Source organism: Mytilus californianus, unplaced genomic scaffold (genome assembly GCF_021869535.1).
Source record: "Mytilus californianus isolate M0D057914Y unplaced genomic scaffold, xbMytCali1.0.p SCAF_2, whole genome shotgun sequence".
In the NCBI taxonomy this organism is placed as follows: Eukaryota; Metazoa; Mollusca; class Bivalvia; order Mytilida; family Mytilidae; genus Mytilus; species Mytilus californianus.
In genome coordinates, this window is record NW_026262668.1 from 132,742,771 (window position 1) to 132,757,859 (window position 15,089).

A 15,089-nucleotide genomic window follows, 5' to 3' on the forward strand; every position below is an offset into this window, starting at 1 on the left:
CAAAAGTTGTTTGTTATCAAAAATAATCTTAATCCATATTTTTCATTTTGTTAGCTGTCCCGAAAGGATCAATCCCTCTGTGATAAATGTACTAGCGACCCTTTACACAGTTACTAATTGTTGTTTTAATGTTGGTAGTTACACATAACCTTTTAATGTGGACAGGTACACTGTAACTCATAATGTTTTAATGTGGACAGTTACACATGCAGTTACACATAACATTTTAATGTGGACAGTTACACATGCAGTTACACATAACATTTTAATGTGGACAGTTACACACAACGTTTTAATGTCGACAGTTACACATAACATTTTAATGTGGACAGTTACACAGTTACAAATAACATTTTAATGTGGACAGTTACACAGTTACACATAACAATTTAATGTGGACAGTTACACACAACGTTTTAATGTCGACAGTTACACATAACATTTTAATGTGGACAGTTACACAGTTACACATAACATTTTAATGTGGAAAGTTACACACAACGTTTTAATGTGGAAAGGTACACTGTTACACATAACGTTTTAATGTAGACAGTTACCACAGTTACACATAACGTTTTAATGTGGACAGTTACACAGTTACACATAACGTTTTAATGTCAACAGTTAGACTGTTACACATAATGTTTTAAAGTATTATTACAATAACATAAAGTTTGTAAATCCTCTAACATTCAGTTCAACAAATTTTGAAAGAAAGATGACAATAGTTTCAAATGGAAAATGCTTGTTCAATAATTTTATTAACTTTGAATGTATATCAGTTTGCCAGAGTCATATGAGTTAGTACGGGGGTGACATAACATACAATTCATATCAAGGATGTATCAATGTTGGCTCTGTGAGAATATGTAAATGGGTCTTCATGCAGTGTAATGAAGAACTTACGTAGGATTTTTAACAATGATGGCTCTATCAGTGTATGTAAATGGGTTGAGATCATCAAATCTTATCAGGTGTTGGGCAGTATTGTCTGTTAACTCTCCTGGTACAGGATCTGATGTTCCTCTTTCTACTGATACCAACTCAACACCAGCTTTCTGAGACTCTCCTGTCAAAAGGTATAAAATTACGCAAATTACCAATACATCTATATATCACGTGTCTGATTGATCATTCTCCTCTGTGCATCTTTCAGTATATAAAGCCACCATTATTTTAACACTGTAGTATTATTAACACAATGTGGCATCACTCGTCTGAGAAATACTCCAAACATATGCAAAATTTAGGTGTCCTAAAGGTGTCAAACCACCAATTACTCCCTCCAATTTAGAACGTATGTAAAAGTAGGCCTACTCTAACAAAAAATAGTGCATTTGATGTCATTGTTTACTTAAACTAACCAACAAAAATGCAGAAATGAAACTTTTGGTGAAAGAGAAATATATTAAGACCATTTTGAGCCAAAATTTACTTGTCTATGAATTTGCATTAAACATTGAGGATTAATGCGCTCCATAGTATACTAATTTAAGATTTCCAGAAAACCAGGGGTTATTTTTAGTGGTACCTCAGTTGGGGAGGTCTCATCTTTCTTATAAGATTTTAAAGGTATGTTGAAAATTGGCATGTAGAAAGGTGATACCTGTACGATTCAGGATATACCTGGTTTCTATGAAGTTAAACTTAAGGTAAAATATTTAGAAAGCTGTAAAAATTGCAAAATTTGGTGGAACAGATAGGGATTTTTAATTGGTGGTTTGACACCTAAATAGCAAGTGATATATGTCAATAACTTGTGATGATTGGTAGTCTACATCATTTCCCCACATTATCTGACTACACAGTATGAGAATAAACCAGTTAAAGAAAAAAAATGTTTATGCATTTATGTCCTTAATATTACATATCCCCCTCATGTTTTTATTTGAATTATGAACATGTTTATTGTAAAGGAACACTTACCTTGTAGTGTAAAATGTTGAACATTGCAGTTGTCACAGACTAATGTCATTTCTTGTGTGAAGTTTCTGACAGACTTAGGACTGAAGATAACCTCAATTACCCCACTCTCTCCCTTCATCAACTCTACAACGGACGGCCTCACATTAAATGGTGGCATGGCTACTGCACCATTTGTTACCACAGACTGTAAAACACATTCATTAATATATAAAAACAATTTCCATTATTTTTTTCTATAAATATTTCAAGTTTTGTTTTAATAAGACATTCCTACAAACACAAACTGTTATGCTGATAATAACATACTGTGCCCTGTTTCAACAAAATATATTTATGTTTCTCCACAGTCAGTCCCAATACCTTGATTGGAAGAAGGTGATATGGGTTAAACTGGTTAATGCAGTAAAAGATCAGTTAAAATACTGGTTAGTTAGTTAAATAAAATTTTTGTTGATTACATTTTAATTGATATTTTCATGTCCACTTAGAGCAAATAACAGTTTCATATGTAAATCTAATGAAATAATTACATGGTGTTAGTGCATATATATAATTCGAGGAAAAGTGGGATTTTCCCTTTCCACATAAATAATAGTGTATGGTTGACACCCTTGTGTAAAACATGCTTAAACAATTCTCCAAACTTAAAACTACCAGCACATCATGCAAGGTAAGTGCAGCAGGTAAAATCATTCCAGTGTGGCAAGTCAAAGCATGTTTTTACTGTAGCCCACGATACTATGTGATAGTTTCCTCTAATCACAACATTAACTTACAGATTTAGAGCTACCAAACTTCTTATGACCAAAAACCCATGAATTTATTTGCTACAAAATGACCAAGTGATTAAATGGATAAACATAAAATAGAACAGCAAAATTGTTAAAGATCTCAAATATCTATAAAAACATATTCTAAAGATTATACCAATAAAACCAATGTTAAACTTTGGACAATGAGACTTGATGACATATATAAATTCCCATAAAACATGAATTTTTCATATGAATACAGATGTATGAATAAAAAAATTCATTGGAAAATAAAATAAACAATAAATTGAATTATCAAGGAATCATCCATTTGAATTATAATTAATTAAAATACTTTTACAATGAGTTCTTAATTTACCTGAAAATAGATATAAATGACTTAAATTCTATATATACACTTAACTAAAGTACAACTAAAACAATGTACTTAATTACTTTATTGCTTTATTTTATGTAATCTACTAATCTACTAAACTTAAGTAAAGAATATCTGGATTGATATGAAAATGATGAACTAACCTTAAAATTATGTGCTGGCCATGAGTTTCTGTTCAATACACAAAATCTTCCATTACCGCCATGGTTCTTAACGATAAACTGTGCCACGTGGTAGCCACCCACTAGACAGTAACCAACATCTAATACCTTTGGTACTATAAATAAACCAATAAATCATTTAATAGTAGCTAAATTTATTACAAAAGGAACTAAAAGTCACTAAATACTATGGTTATAACAAACTGATCTTTACAACACCTATACCTGAGTATAACATAAGTCCAACATATACAAGGTTTACTGTAGACAGACATCAACTGATCTTTACAGTGCCTATACCTGAGTAAAACAATAAGTCCAACATATACAACTGTAGACATACATAAGTAATAAAGTAAGTGCTTTAACAGTAACATTTAAATTACACAGATTTAGAAGAGTTTTATCATTATATTACAAAGTTTGATATATTCAGCACCTTAAGCTGATATTTTGGTACAGCAGTCTACTTCTCATATACATGTACTCCTACAGAATAAACATGTTAAAATCTGATGAAATCTTACAAATGTTTATAGTTTGTTTGTTGTTTTCAGTCTCTTATGTTAAAAAACTTTGCTGCTGAAAAGATGAGCATGAACATTCTGTATTGTGTAAATGGCTTTCAATTTGCAAAAAACATTGGGACTTATAGCTGACGTAATGTACATACAAGTAATCTTTGGAGGTTCTCTTCTTCCTTGAAGTGGGACTATAATTGGTGCTGATGACTGGGTCTGAATTCTGATCTCATCATCATAGTCCTTTAACGAGTCTGGGGCAAACCTTATAGCATAGTGACAACTCATTCCAGGAGCTACCAATCCATGCTCTCCTGGGAACTGACCTGTAAACATATAATTAACAATCTCTCTTTAACAGTCACTTGAAATATAACAAAAAAAAAATGGAGGGGAGCCTTTATTAATGTGTTTGAGTTTTCCTGGTTTAGTGTAAATGATATATTGTATCTGTCATGTTTAGCAATTTTGGTTTATTCTATTTTTTTCTCTCGTTTAAATCAGTTAAAAATACTTTAGGGCTTGTTATTAAGAGTATGATATGACCACGGCTAACTGACAATGGGAAACTTTATTCCATAATATGACAACAAATGTTATTTGTAATAGTAAATAAAAATTATGGTGTTCTTTAAACTGAAAACATGTATGAACTTCATTCTAGTGTAAAAATCATATTGCAGCAAAACAATGTATTATCTATCTACTATTCCTTGTTCAGTTTAATATGAATGGTAAAAACAATTCAAATCACATACATTCTATTACAGGTATCTTAAATTAAGAACAAACACATTGAACTTAACAATGACTTGTAAAACAAACAATATACAGGTAAGCTATGACTTACCAAGTCCCACAGAGAAGTAAGATGTTGTTGGTGGTAATGCTCTACACTGTCTTAACACTGCTGATACATTCTTAAGTTCCAAGGTCAACTGTAAATACAATATGTCACATAAGGACTTTACTGTGACCTTAATTCAAACCAATTCACCTAATGACATTGAAAAAGTGAAAAATTGTCATCAGTGACTTTTAACATTTTTTTTTCAGACAGCAATTTCCTGTAATGGGAGGTAAAATAAAAATTGCTGGAATATTCTTGAAGCTCACCTATAAAGGAGTAGAGCCAGTAACCCCCAATAAATAGCCGTGTTTAAGTTGAATTTTTTTTAAATTCAGTTGTGTGAGTGAATCCTTTGTGCATGTATTGCTAAATGCATAATTTTTGTAAGTATGATAAGAATAATTGTATATTAATAGCTTCATATTTACAAATACATTAGCCTGAAAAAAGGATAGATTTCATTTAATCCATTTTTCTAGGAATGTTTAACATTTTTCAACCTTTGATCATGATTTCATACGTGGCGCCAACTCTTGCCATTGAAATTTTGATTGAAAAGTTAAAATGGTATATATTTCAGCAAAAAAATTTGCAGGTGAGGGGTAGTGCACTGTTAATTTGCCAAATTATGCGTTAGTGAACCAACTACTTTTCAATGTGAATCAGTTCCTTTAACTTATCATTATTAATTTGTTTATAATACTAAATCATTAAGTGATCTAATATCAATTATAATAGACCCCCTTTTTTTTCATATATGAATGATTAATATCAGTAGCAATGTTATGACTTACTTCATACACCTGTCCAGACTTGTAATTTGTAAACTTTACAATAGGTGGTGATAACAAGAAGATCAGTGATGGCTCCTTTTTCCTAAAATATATTCAAATAAAGTTTTGCCTTCATTAAGCTTCATATCAATTTTCTAATTTCAAGACTTTGAATTAAAAGCTTCAAAATAACATTTGAACTTTTTTTACATGATACTGTTGATAATATTCCTGTATTTAATTACTGACACTGTATGAATTACTTGATTTGTGAATTTTGCTATGTTGTCTTCTCTCCTGTTGAGGGCTAATAAATAGTATAGCCTAATTTACAATTTTAATAAAAGCAATTAAAACAAATGATAAAAAAACTCCTAAATATTAATGATATAGCTAAAGATTAACATGTAAATAACTTCATAACCAGGACATTACAAAGAAATCATATTTCGTCCTGTGGAATAGTAAAAGTACTGTGGATTCAATATCATTCGTGGATAAAAAAAATTGTGGATTCTGTGGGTAAAGGTGAAACACAAATTTAAATTATAAGCGACGTACAAATTTTCTATAGGCTTGTATGCAGACCTTGGCAAAACCTCACAATCAAATATCCATGCATGTACAATTTTTCCTCAATCCACGAAAATAATGATTCCACAGTATAGCAATAGTATTTTTTGTTCAGTAAGTAGAGATAACATGACAGTTTTACTTATTCTTTTTTTTTCGACAGCAGGAAAAGAGATTCTGGTTTTCATAAATTTCATAAATTCATAACTTACTTTTCATCCCCAAGATCTGGTTTAATGCCAACTTGTTTGGAGACAGGGTTATACCCCTTGATTAAAGTTCTACCACCAGGTGTTGCTGATGGAGGTACAAAGCGTGGATTTCTCTTATAATTGACTTTAGACTGTAAGGTAGCCAGATCCTGTCTGTCCTGTTCCCTTTGTTCCTCTGACATATATATCTTCCATCCATGCTCTCTTTTTGTCCTTGTCTGAATAAGATATCATTTTACTTCTATTTCAAAAGCATATCATTTTAATTTAAAAAATGAAAAATAAATGCACAATTCACAAAATATAAATTGAATATATGGCTTAAATATAAAATATAGATTTTTATTAGAAAAGAAAATATTTAGTCACAAACTTTATTACATGATTATTAATAAACTATTGACACAAAGATGTGTCTTGCCTGTATGTAATTTTGATAGTAAAATGCAAATACTGATATTAAAATGTCAATACTTTAACATGTAAACTATGCAAAACATCCAAAGTCAATGAACCATGATTGAAGGTTCCAGGCCAAATAATCTCCATGGAAATGAGATATGCCAATGCTACTTCAACTACATACTAAACATCATTGACATACCATCAGTGGTTCCCTTAAAACTGACCTAATCCACAAACTTTAACAAATTGTTGAAAGCCACATAGAAAGATTGAAGTCTCAGATTGAGATACCGGCTTTCGCAACTTTGTTGATGGACTGAGCAACATGAACCCACAAAACTAAAGATTGAGCAACATGAACCCACAAAAACTAAAGACTGAGCAACATGAGCCACAAAACTAAAGACTGAGCAACATGAACCCACAAAAACTAAAGACTGAGCAACATGAACCCCACAAAACTAAAGACTGAGCAACATGAACCCCACAAAACTTAAGACTGAGCAACATGAACCCCACAAAACTAAAGACTGAGCAACACAAACCCCACAAAACTAAAGACTGAGCACCATGAACCCCACAAAACTAAAGACTGAGCAACATGAATCCCACAAAAAGCTAAAGACTGAGCAACATGAACCCACAAAAACTAAAGACTGAGCAACATGAACCCACAAAACTAAAGACTGAGCAACATGAACCCCACAAAAACTAAAGACTAAGTAACATGAACCCCACAAAAACTAAAGACTAAGTAACATGAACCCCACAAAACTAAAGACTGAGCAACATGAACCACACAAAACTAAAGACTAAGCAACATGAACCCCACAAAACTAAAGACTGAGCAACATGAACCCCACAAAACTAAAGACTGAGCAACATGAACCCACAAAACTAAAGACTGAGCAACATGAACCCCACAAAACTAAAGACTGAGCAACATGAACCCCACAAAACTAAAGACTGAGCAACATGAACCCTACAAAACTAAAGACTGAGCAACATGAACCCCACAAAAACTGGGGTATATCTTTGTAAGTCATTAACTGATTTATAAATACATGTATACTCCATAATGTCACAACTGATATATGCTTAGTGCACATATTGAGAATATATTTTAATAATTCAAACATCTATTCACTTACAACTTCTTCCATATCTGGCCTGGATGACTCCAGTCCTCCCTCCTGGAAATCCTCAGAAAGGAATGTTGGTCCTTCTAGGTCTTCCAAGTCAGTCCTCTGTGGAGGAAATGGTGAATGTTCCCTCATCTCGGACATCCTGGTATGTTGTTGTGAGGATACAGTTACTCGAGCATAACTAGGAATCTTTGGAGCTGTAATGTATATATAATGATACTGAAGACTCAACAGTAAAACCTATAAACATGTTACATCATGAATAAAATAACTGTGTTTTTTGCTGCACATGTACTGATTTGTGTCATGGATGGATACTCCATATCCTTTGTTTTTCTTTTATACTGATTGAAATGTGTTCTCATATTGAATATAAATAATTGCAACATAAGCAAGCAACAATAAATCAGTGTGTGGCGTACTTACATGGTGGTGGGGGCACTGCTGATGGCTCTTCTGTGGCATAATCTTCAGGTGTCAGTAACTTGTTCTTCCTCAATAGATCAGTGTCAATACATGACCTGAAATGTGATCTACCTGTACAAAGAAAAGAAAATTTTTATAATTTGGCTTTGTCATCAGCAGAAAACAAAACAGTCATACAACTATTCTGAGAGCAGTTGTAAGGGTTTCATTGTGACCTTAAAGTTATTAATAGTTACTAAAACAATTTTTTGTTTTTCAGTCTTTTAAATTCTTCATAGAACTAGACCACATCTGATTATGTGTAATAAATTTCAAAATTTCTATTTTCAGCAGGGTCACAAAATGTTCTCCTAAAAGAAAAAGCTCTGTTGAACTTATCTACACACTATCTAGATTCAGGGCTATTTAGAGGTTGTCAATCAAATTAGAATATATGTTGATTTCAAGGATGTCTATCTTTTAGTTATATTCTATTGTTTGGTTGCTATAATCTCATTAATATTTAACCCTCATCTCTAAGACTCTTCTTATTCAAACTTCCAATTATCCTCGATATTCTTTTTTTTTTAGATTGATGTGTTTAATTTGCATGCAGAGAAATAATTATTACACTCAATACAACTTGTCAAGTAAACATGGGGACTAACTGTGCACCACTTATTGCGGACCTGTTTCTGTATTGTTATGAGTTACAATTTATGACTAAAATCAGCAAAGACCCATCGAAACAACATCTGATTCAAAAATTTAATAACACTTTTAGATATTTAGATGATATATTGGCTCTCAATAATATCTACTTCAGTATGTACACTAAAGAGATTTATCCTGCCGTACTGACTTTAAATAAAGCTAATACTAACAATGAACACTGCCCTTTCCTGGATCTTGATATCTTTATCTTTAACGGGAAGCTTAATACCAAAATTTATGATAAAAGAGATGATTTTTCATTTCCTATTGTTAATTATCCATTTTTAGATGGTGACGTTCCCTTGTTGCCATATCTCAACTTGTTTGATTCGCTCGTGTATGTAACAATGTATTTGATTTCAACGAAAGAAATCTCTGTATACTGAAAAATTATTACACCAGGGTTTTCAATATCACAAACTAGTCAAAACATTTACTAAATTTTATCATCGGTACAAGGACATCATTCGTAAATATAAATCAACATGCAGACATCTTATACGTTCAGGTATTTCACATCCAATATTTTATGGTAATATTCTTTACAAAGCACAAAAATGTCGGCATTTACCTCAAAAGCTAACGAAACCTTTAAACAGACTTATTCGGAAAGGATATAGTTAAGATACTGTTGTCAAGTCATTAAGGATTGCATATTTTGGTATTAATATTGCTCATAGGGTCTTTGCACCGGAAATAAACACATTTATTCTAAAACCAGTTGTTGGCATGATACGGGTTATGTTCTTCTCATATATTTTATGATGGTATGATACTAAACCCCTAACGGGAGGGATTGTACTTGATTTTCATATGATAAAGACATAATCTTTCAATCAGTTTAATTGAGGTCTGGAGCTGGCATGTCAGTAACTGCTAGTAGTCCTTTGTTCATTTATGTATCATTGACATTTTGCTTAGTTTCTTTTGTTACCTATTCTGACATCGGACTCGGACTTCTTTTAAACTGAGTTTTACTGTGCGTATTGCTATGTGTTTCTTTATTCTACATTTGCTAGAGGTATAGGGGGAGGGTTGAGATCTCACAAAACATGTTTAACCCTGCTGCATTTTTGCGCCTGTCCCAAGTCAGGAGCCTCTGGCCTTTGTTAGTTTTGTATGTTTTTTAATTTTAGGTCATTTATATGTTTTGGAGTTTAGTGTGACGTCCATTTTCACTGAACTAGTACACAATTTTATTTAGGGGCCAGCTGAGGACCACCTCCGGGTGCGGAATTTTCTCTCTGCGTTGAAGACCCATTGGTGGCCTTCGGCTGTTGTCTGCTCTTTGGTCGGGTTGTTGTCTCTTTGACATATTCCCCATTTCCATTCTCAATTTTACAAACATATTTATATCATCTGTAGATACAGTACTGTTTACTCATATCAATATGTATTACTAAGAGACAATTCTTTATAAAAAAAACAAAATAAAACATCCAAATAAATTAAAATGTGTATTATCTTTTATTCAATTAAAGAAATAAAATTGTTAGTCATTTATCAATAAAGCATCTGGGAATTAAAAAAAAGGTAAACAACTTTAACCTGCAACTATAATTAACTCTAAATAAAACTGAAGTTATTTGCAGATGGCAAAAATAAAATCTTTCATTTTTGCATGGACCCCTTGAATCCCTATAAGTGCAGGGTAACAGTTTCTGAATTTACAGTATAATGTACTTATGACAATTTCCTCTTTCTATTCTCTATTCTATTATGACAAGTCAAATTAAATTGAATGGCAAACAAAAGTCCATGAAAAATTTAACTCATTACATAATTTTTTTATTAAAGTATGTGACAAAATGTTGGAATTAGTGGGTCAGTAATATGTTCTATTGATATCCTTCTAATACCAAGAACATACAAAATTACCTGGTGGAAGTCCTAATTCATTATAATTTTCACAACTTTTAGATACTCTGTTTAGTTCCTTTTCATCAGCAGACATTGCTCTAGCCTGGGCCTGCATGATATGTTTCTCCAGCTTTGCTGCTTCATCTAACCTTCTTTGTCTTTCTTCAAACACCTAAGGAATAAAATTCAAAATAAATTCAACTTCTCTTTTGGAATTAAATAACTGATTGATTTGATGGCTGCTTATTTCAAATATTATATTCCCTTTGTTATCTGTATCTTGTATGAATTGTTTCTGCATTTTAGTCAAATTGTCAGCAATTTATCATATCATATCCTTTCTTTTCAATTACATGTATTTATGTAAATGTTAATATGATATTGTGATGCCTTATTGAGTTGTTACAGAGATAAAGCCTAACAGAACAGATCAAAAGACAGTATTTGATGAACGCATACACAATGATGAAATGGTGGCATCTTTACTGTTACACATTTTCTACAATCTGTCAATCAATTGTTTTGTCCATATATATCTACTTTTGATTTCACCCAGGAAGTATGTTTGAACATATATATTATGAAGAAACTGTATCACAATATTCCCTATTCCTACCCTCATTTATGTCAATTCAAAATTTTCTATTTTAAAAAAGAATCATTTTCCTTTAAAAATAGTTCCATAAAGGATATTTTATGTCACTGAAAAATCTGTTTTACTTTTATGCTACTACATATTTTAGAAAATTGTGACAATTTTTACACAATACCTTTTGTAGTGACTCTACATATCTCTCATGATAAGGATCATCACCACCTTTAGACACATTCAGATTACGAACAGTTTCTGGCCCTATGGCATCCCTGGTATATAAGTCTCTAAATGTCCTGGTCAAGATGTGACGAACATCTTGTGATTTTCCTGTAGAGGGCCTCTGGAGAAACATGGGAGGCTCCTCTCCTCTAGCTGTTATATTGCCTTGAACTTTCATGCTTGCCATTCTGTTGAAATACAGAAAAAAATAAAAATAATTTATACAAATGTAAACTGTCATAATGAAGATTATGATTCACACTTAAGGTAAAGTTAAGGTTTGTATTAAGTTAGGGAAATCGAACATATCAATAGAAGAAAAAAATTCAGTTGTATATATGTAAATTAATCTTTATTTGATGTTACACTATTCATGACTAAGGCTCAGTTTTAGTCCTTTATTGTTGTTATAATTGTGGGCCTGAAGAATTATTTTTGTCCTTTTTTCATTGGGGGGGAGGGGGTAAGATTTTTTGTTCTGAAAAATCTTATTCACTGTTCTGATTAACCATAGGCTTCCATTTATCCTTCATAAAAATTCCATAAAAAGAAAATATATTATGCAATTACAGGACATTATCATGATATTTGTGGATTAATTAATGCAATTTTAAGAAATATTTATTCAAAACATTAATATAAATTTATGTTGCCAAACCTGCCAACTATCCTGATTTATGGGGGATTTCTCCCATAACCATGATAATTCCTGACACTTGAAATCCTCAATCATATAAACTAAAAATCTGTGTTGAAGGCCGTACTTTGACCTATAATTGTTTACTTTTTATACATTGTGACTTGGTTGGAGAGTTGTCTCATTGGCATTATACCACATCTTCTTATTTATAAATACCTAAATAATGGCATTCAAATGAGTTCAAAATACATTAGAGAACATATAATAATTGGACTCAGATCCACATAATATATATGTATATTAGTTCGACCTAACAGAAGTTCCACTGGAAACTTTGTTATAAACAATGCCATAATATCTGTTCCTGTTGGAACAAATTTTCTATAACCTTTATTCCATCAGGAACGAATACTGTCATGACTGTAATATTTGTTCCAGTGGAAATAACATTACAGAATATTTCTCCCATTTGGAACTTATACCATGAAGGAACTTTTATTTCATGACAGTCTGACAACAATAGGTGATTTAAACTGTGTCACTGAGTGGACCATATCAAGTGAAACTCAAGTGTTTGTTAATTTTATCACATCTTCTGTAGGAACGAAAAAAAAGTGCACACCAAAATCCAGTCAAGTTTCTAATTTTCTAAATCAGAAAATGCATTTGAATTTTATTTATCTAGGGCATGCCATGTCTTAAAACTATTTCAGATGCACAGGTTTATCTGTACTCAGAGTAAATTTTGAGGTGTAAACACAAATGTAGGAAAAAAAGTGACAGATAAAAAGTCGCAGGAAATAAAGTCACAATAAAAGTTTTAAATATATATACTTTTTAATAATGTTTTATTAAGATATAGGCAGAAACATATATATGTATTATATGTCTAATGTATGGAAAAAGTCACAGGAAAATTATAGGAAATAATATGTAGTAAATCATATCAACTGAATAGTTTTTCACCATCTTTTAATGTTAGAATACAGGGGTATGCAGGGCTGCCAACTCTCACGCATTTAGCGTGAGACTCACGCATTTTCATGCTTATTTGGCGGCATTTTCCTTTGATCTATTGTTTTTTCTCTTTGATCTTTACAATTTTGGCCAAATCTCACGCATTTGCATTATTAAAAGTTGGCAGAATTGGGGTATGGTATTTCAATGTTTGTGTTTATTGCAATTTAATAAATTTTCCAAGTTTAAACAAAATGTTGTCCATGAAAATGTCAATTTTTTAAAACATTTCCACCAACGGTTATTTAACTAACAAAAAGTTAACTGGTGTCAATTACTATCTACATTTCCTGTTAATCGTCTACTGTCGGGCCATGCTGTCTGGACAGGTTAACACTTACAACCCTTAAAAATATACTTTTATATAACATGTTAAATAATATATCATTTATTTACTATTGAAAGTTCCGTATAACTTTAAAAGTAGAGAAAAGCAATGTACAAAAATAGACAATATTTCCTATCAGATTTGTGATTTTTTTTCCAACCAAATTTGTGACTTTTTTCCCTGTTTCCTTTTTTCCATTTACCCTAAACACAGCCATTTTAGCCAAAAGGTCCACATGAACCTTTATACACCTTAGGCCTATTTTTCGCCATTACTGGACATCACGTAAAATTTTGAGGTCACAATAGAAAATGTCTGACGCCACAAAGAAAAAAAGTGATTGTTGTATTACGTCAAAAGTTCAAGAGTCGCAAATTTTCAGGTCAAGTGTGGCAGATTTCCAAATAGCAATAAGGTCTAAAACGCTATTTGGGAATTTAATCTGCCTTTTTTTATCTGGACTCAGAAATGGTATGGAGAGTCTAGCTTTCACCTCTGCAAAAAATTCTTAAACAACAACTTGGAATTGATGCCAAACAGGATGCCATTGTGTGATACAGAATTTCATCCATTAAAAATGACTTTTAGTTTTACAGGTTTATGGAATCTTGTGTTATATATAATTTTGGTCGAACAGGCACCTGTTTCACTCCTTCTTCAATCTAGTGCCTAAATCTAGGCGAAAGAAGCTTAAGGTTGAGCACGTTAGAAAAGAAAGCCTTTCGCAATTAAATACCTCTGATTTATTTTGGAGAATTAAAACAACTGTCTGGAACAAAAAATATTTAAATCTTTGTTTTCGCCATCGTTGTCAAGATTGTTTTCAGACTCTACACATAAGAGTTCAACTTGCGATAAGACTAATGACCAACAAATAATTGCCAATAACGTACGGTTATGGATGATTATTTTTTTTTGTTGCTTTTTACCAATTTTCTCGGTCTATTATAGTTTCCGCACAAAAGGGCAGTATGAACTTCTATAAGGGGTCAATTGAAATTTTCTAGATCTTATTTACATGAACTTTTGTATGCTACTAGCAGTTTTAATCTGAGTTTAATCTAGGCATATCTTAGTAAAAATAAATTTAAATTGCATTTGAAGAAATGTCTCCAAAAGTACTTTCTTAAGACATGGCTAGACATAAGAAATAGTTATTCAAAAGATACTGGAAAACTCAGCACATATTACAAATTCAAATTTACTTTCAACTATGAAAGTTACTTAAATATGAAAAATTTTAACAGCAGAAAAACTTTAACAAAATTTAGGCTGAGTAACAACAGTTTGAGAATAGAAACTGGGAGACATGAACGAAAACTAAATACAATCTGAGGAAAACTTGAACTTCTGTCCAGATATGAAAGGCTCTGTCAACACTGTTCACTTAACTTGATAGAAACTGAACTGCATTTTAATTTAGAATGCCCTCTATATAGCTCACTAAGTTTAGAATTCCTACAATATTTATTTCAAAAGTTTCCAAATCTGAGAAACATAAATTTAGAAAATCTCTTCGTCTGGATCATGAAAAATGAAGATTTAGATTTTAATACAGTTTTAAGTCTGTATCTAAATAAAATTTTCCAGATCAGA

At 31.8% G+C, this 15,089-nt stretch overlaps 1 protein-coding gene across 5 annotated transcripts in view; it reads right to left on the reverse strand.

Annotated features, from left to right (window-relative positions):
• LOC127731072 (deleted in lung and esophageal cancer protein 1-like) overlaps positions 1 to 14,320 on the reverse strand; it is a 42,774-nt gene extending 28,454 nt beyond the window's left edge. For 3 of the 5 annotated variants that reach the window (XM_052239932.1, XM_052239931.1, XM_052239930.1), the window contains exons 1-13: positions 14,230 to 14,320; positions 11,465 to 11,696; positions 10,713 to 10,866; positions 8,142 to 8,252; positions 7,722 to 7,912; positions 6,166 to 6,383; positions 5,402 to 5,483; positions 4,608 to 4,695; positions 3,910 to 4,083; positions 3,219 to 3,352; positions 2,703 to 2,753; positions 1,927 to 2,110; positions 907 to 1,069 (exon numbers count right to left, since the gene is read on the reverse strand). In XM_052239932.1, coding sequence (XP_052095892.1) covers positions 907 to 1,069; positions 1,927 to 2,110; positions 2,703 to 2,753; positions 3,219 to 3,352; positions 3,910 to 4,083; positions 4,608 to 4,695; positions 5,402 to 5,483; positions 6,166 to 6,383; positions 7,722 to 7,912; positions 8,142 to 8,252; positions 10,713 to 10,866; positions 11,465 to 11,695 — 1,781 coding nt within the window. In that variant the 5' untranslated portion in view covers position 11,696; positions 14,230 to 14,320. The remainder of the gene's footprint in view (positions 1 to 906; positions 1,070 to 1,926; positions 2,111 to 2,702; positions 2,754 to 3,218; positions 3,353 to 3,909; positions 4,084 to 4,607; positions 4,696 to 5,401; positions 5,484 to 6,165; positions 6,384 to 7,721; positions 7,913 to 8,141; positions 8,253 to 10,712; positions 10,867 to 11,464; positions 11,697 to 14,229) is intronic. The other 2 variants (XM_052239935.1, XM_052239934.1) reach the window with 1 other exon arrangement.
• Positions 14,321 to 15,089: the final 769 nt, after the last annotated feature.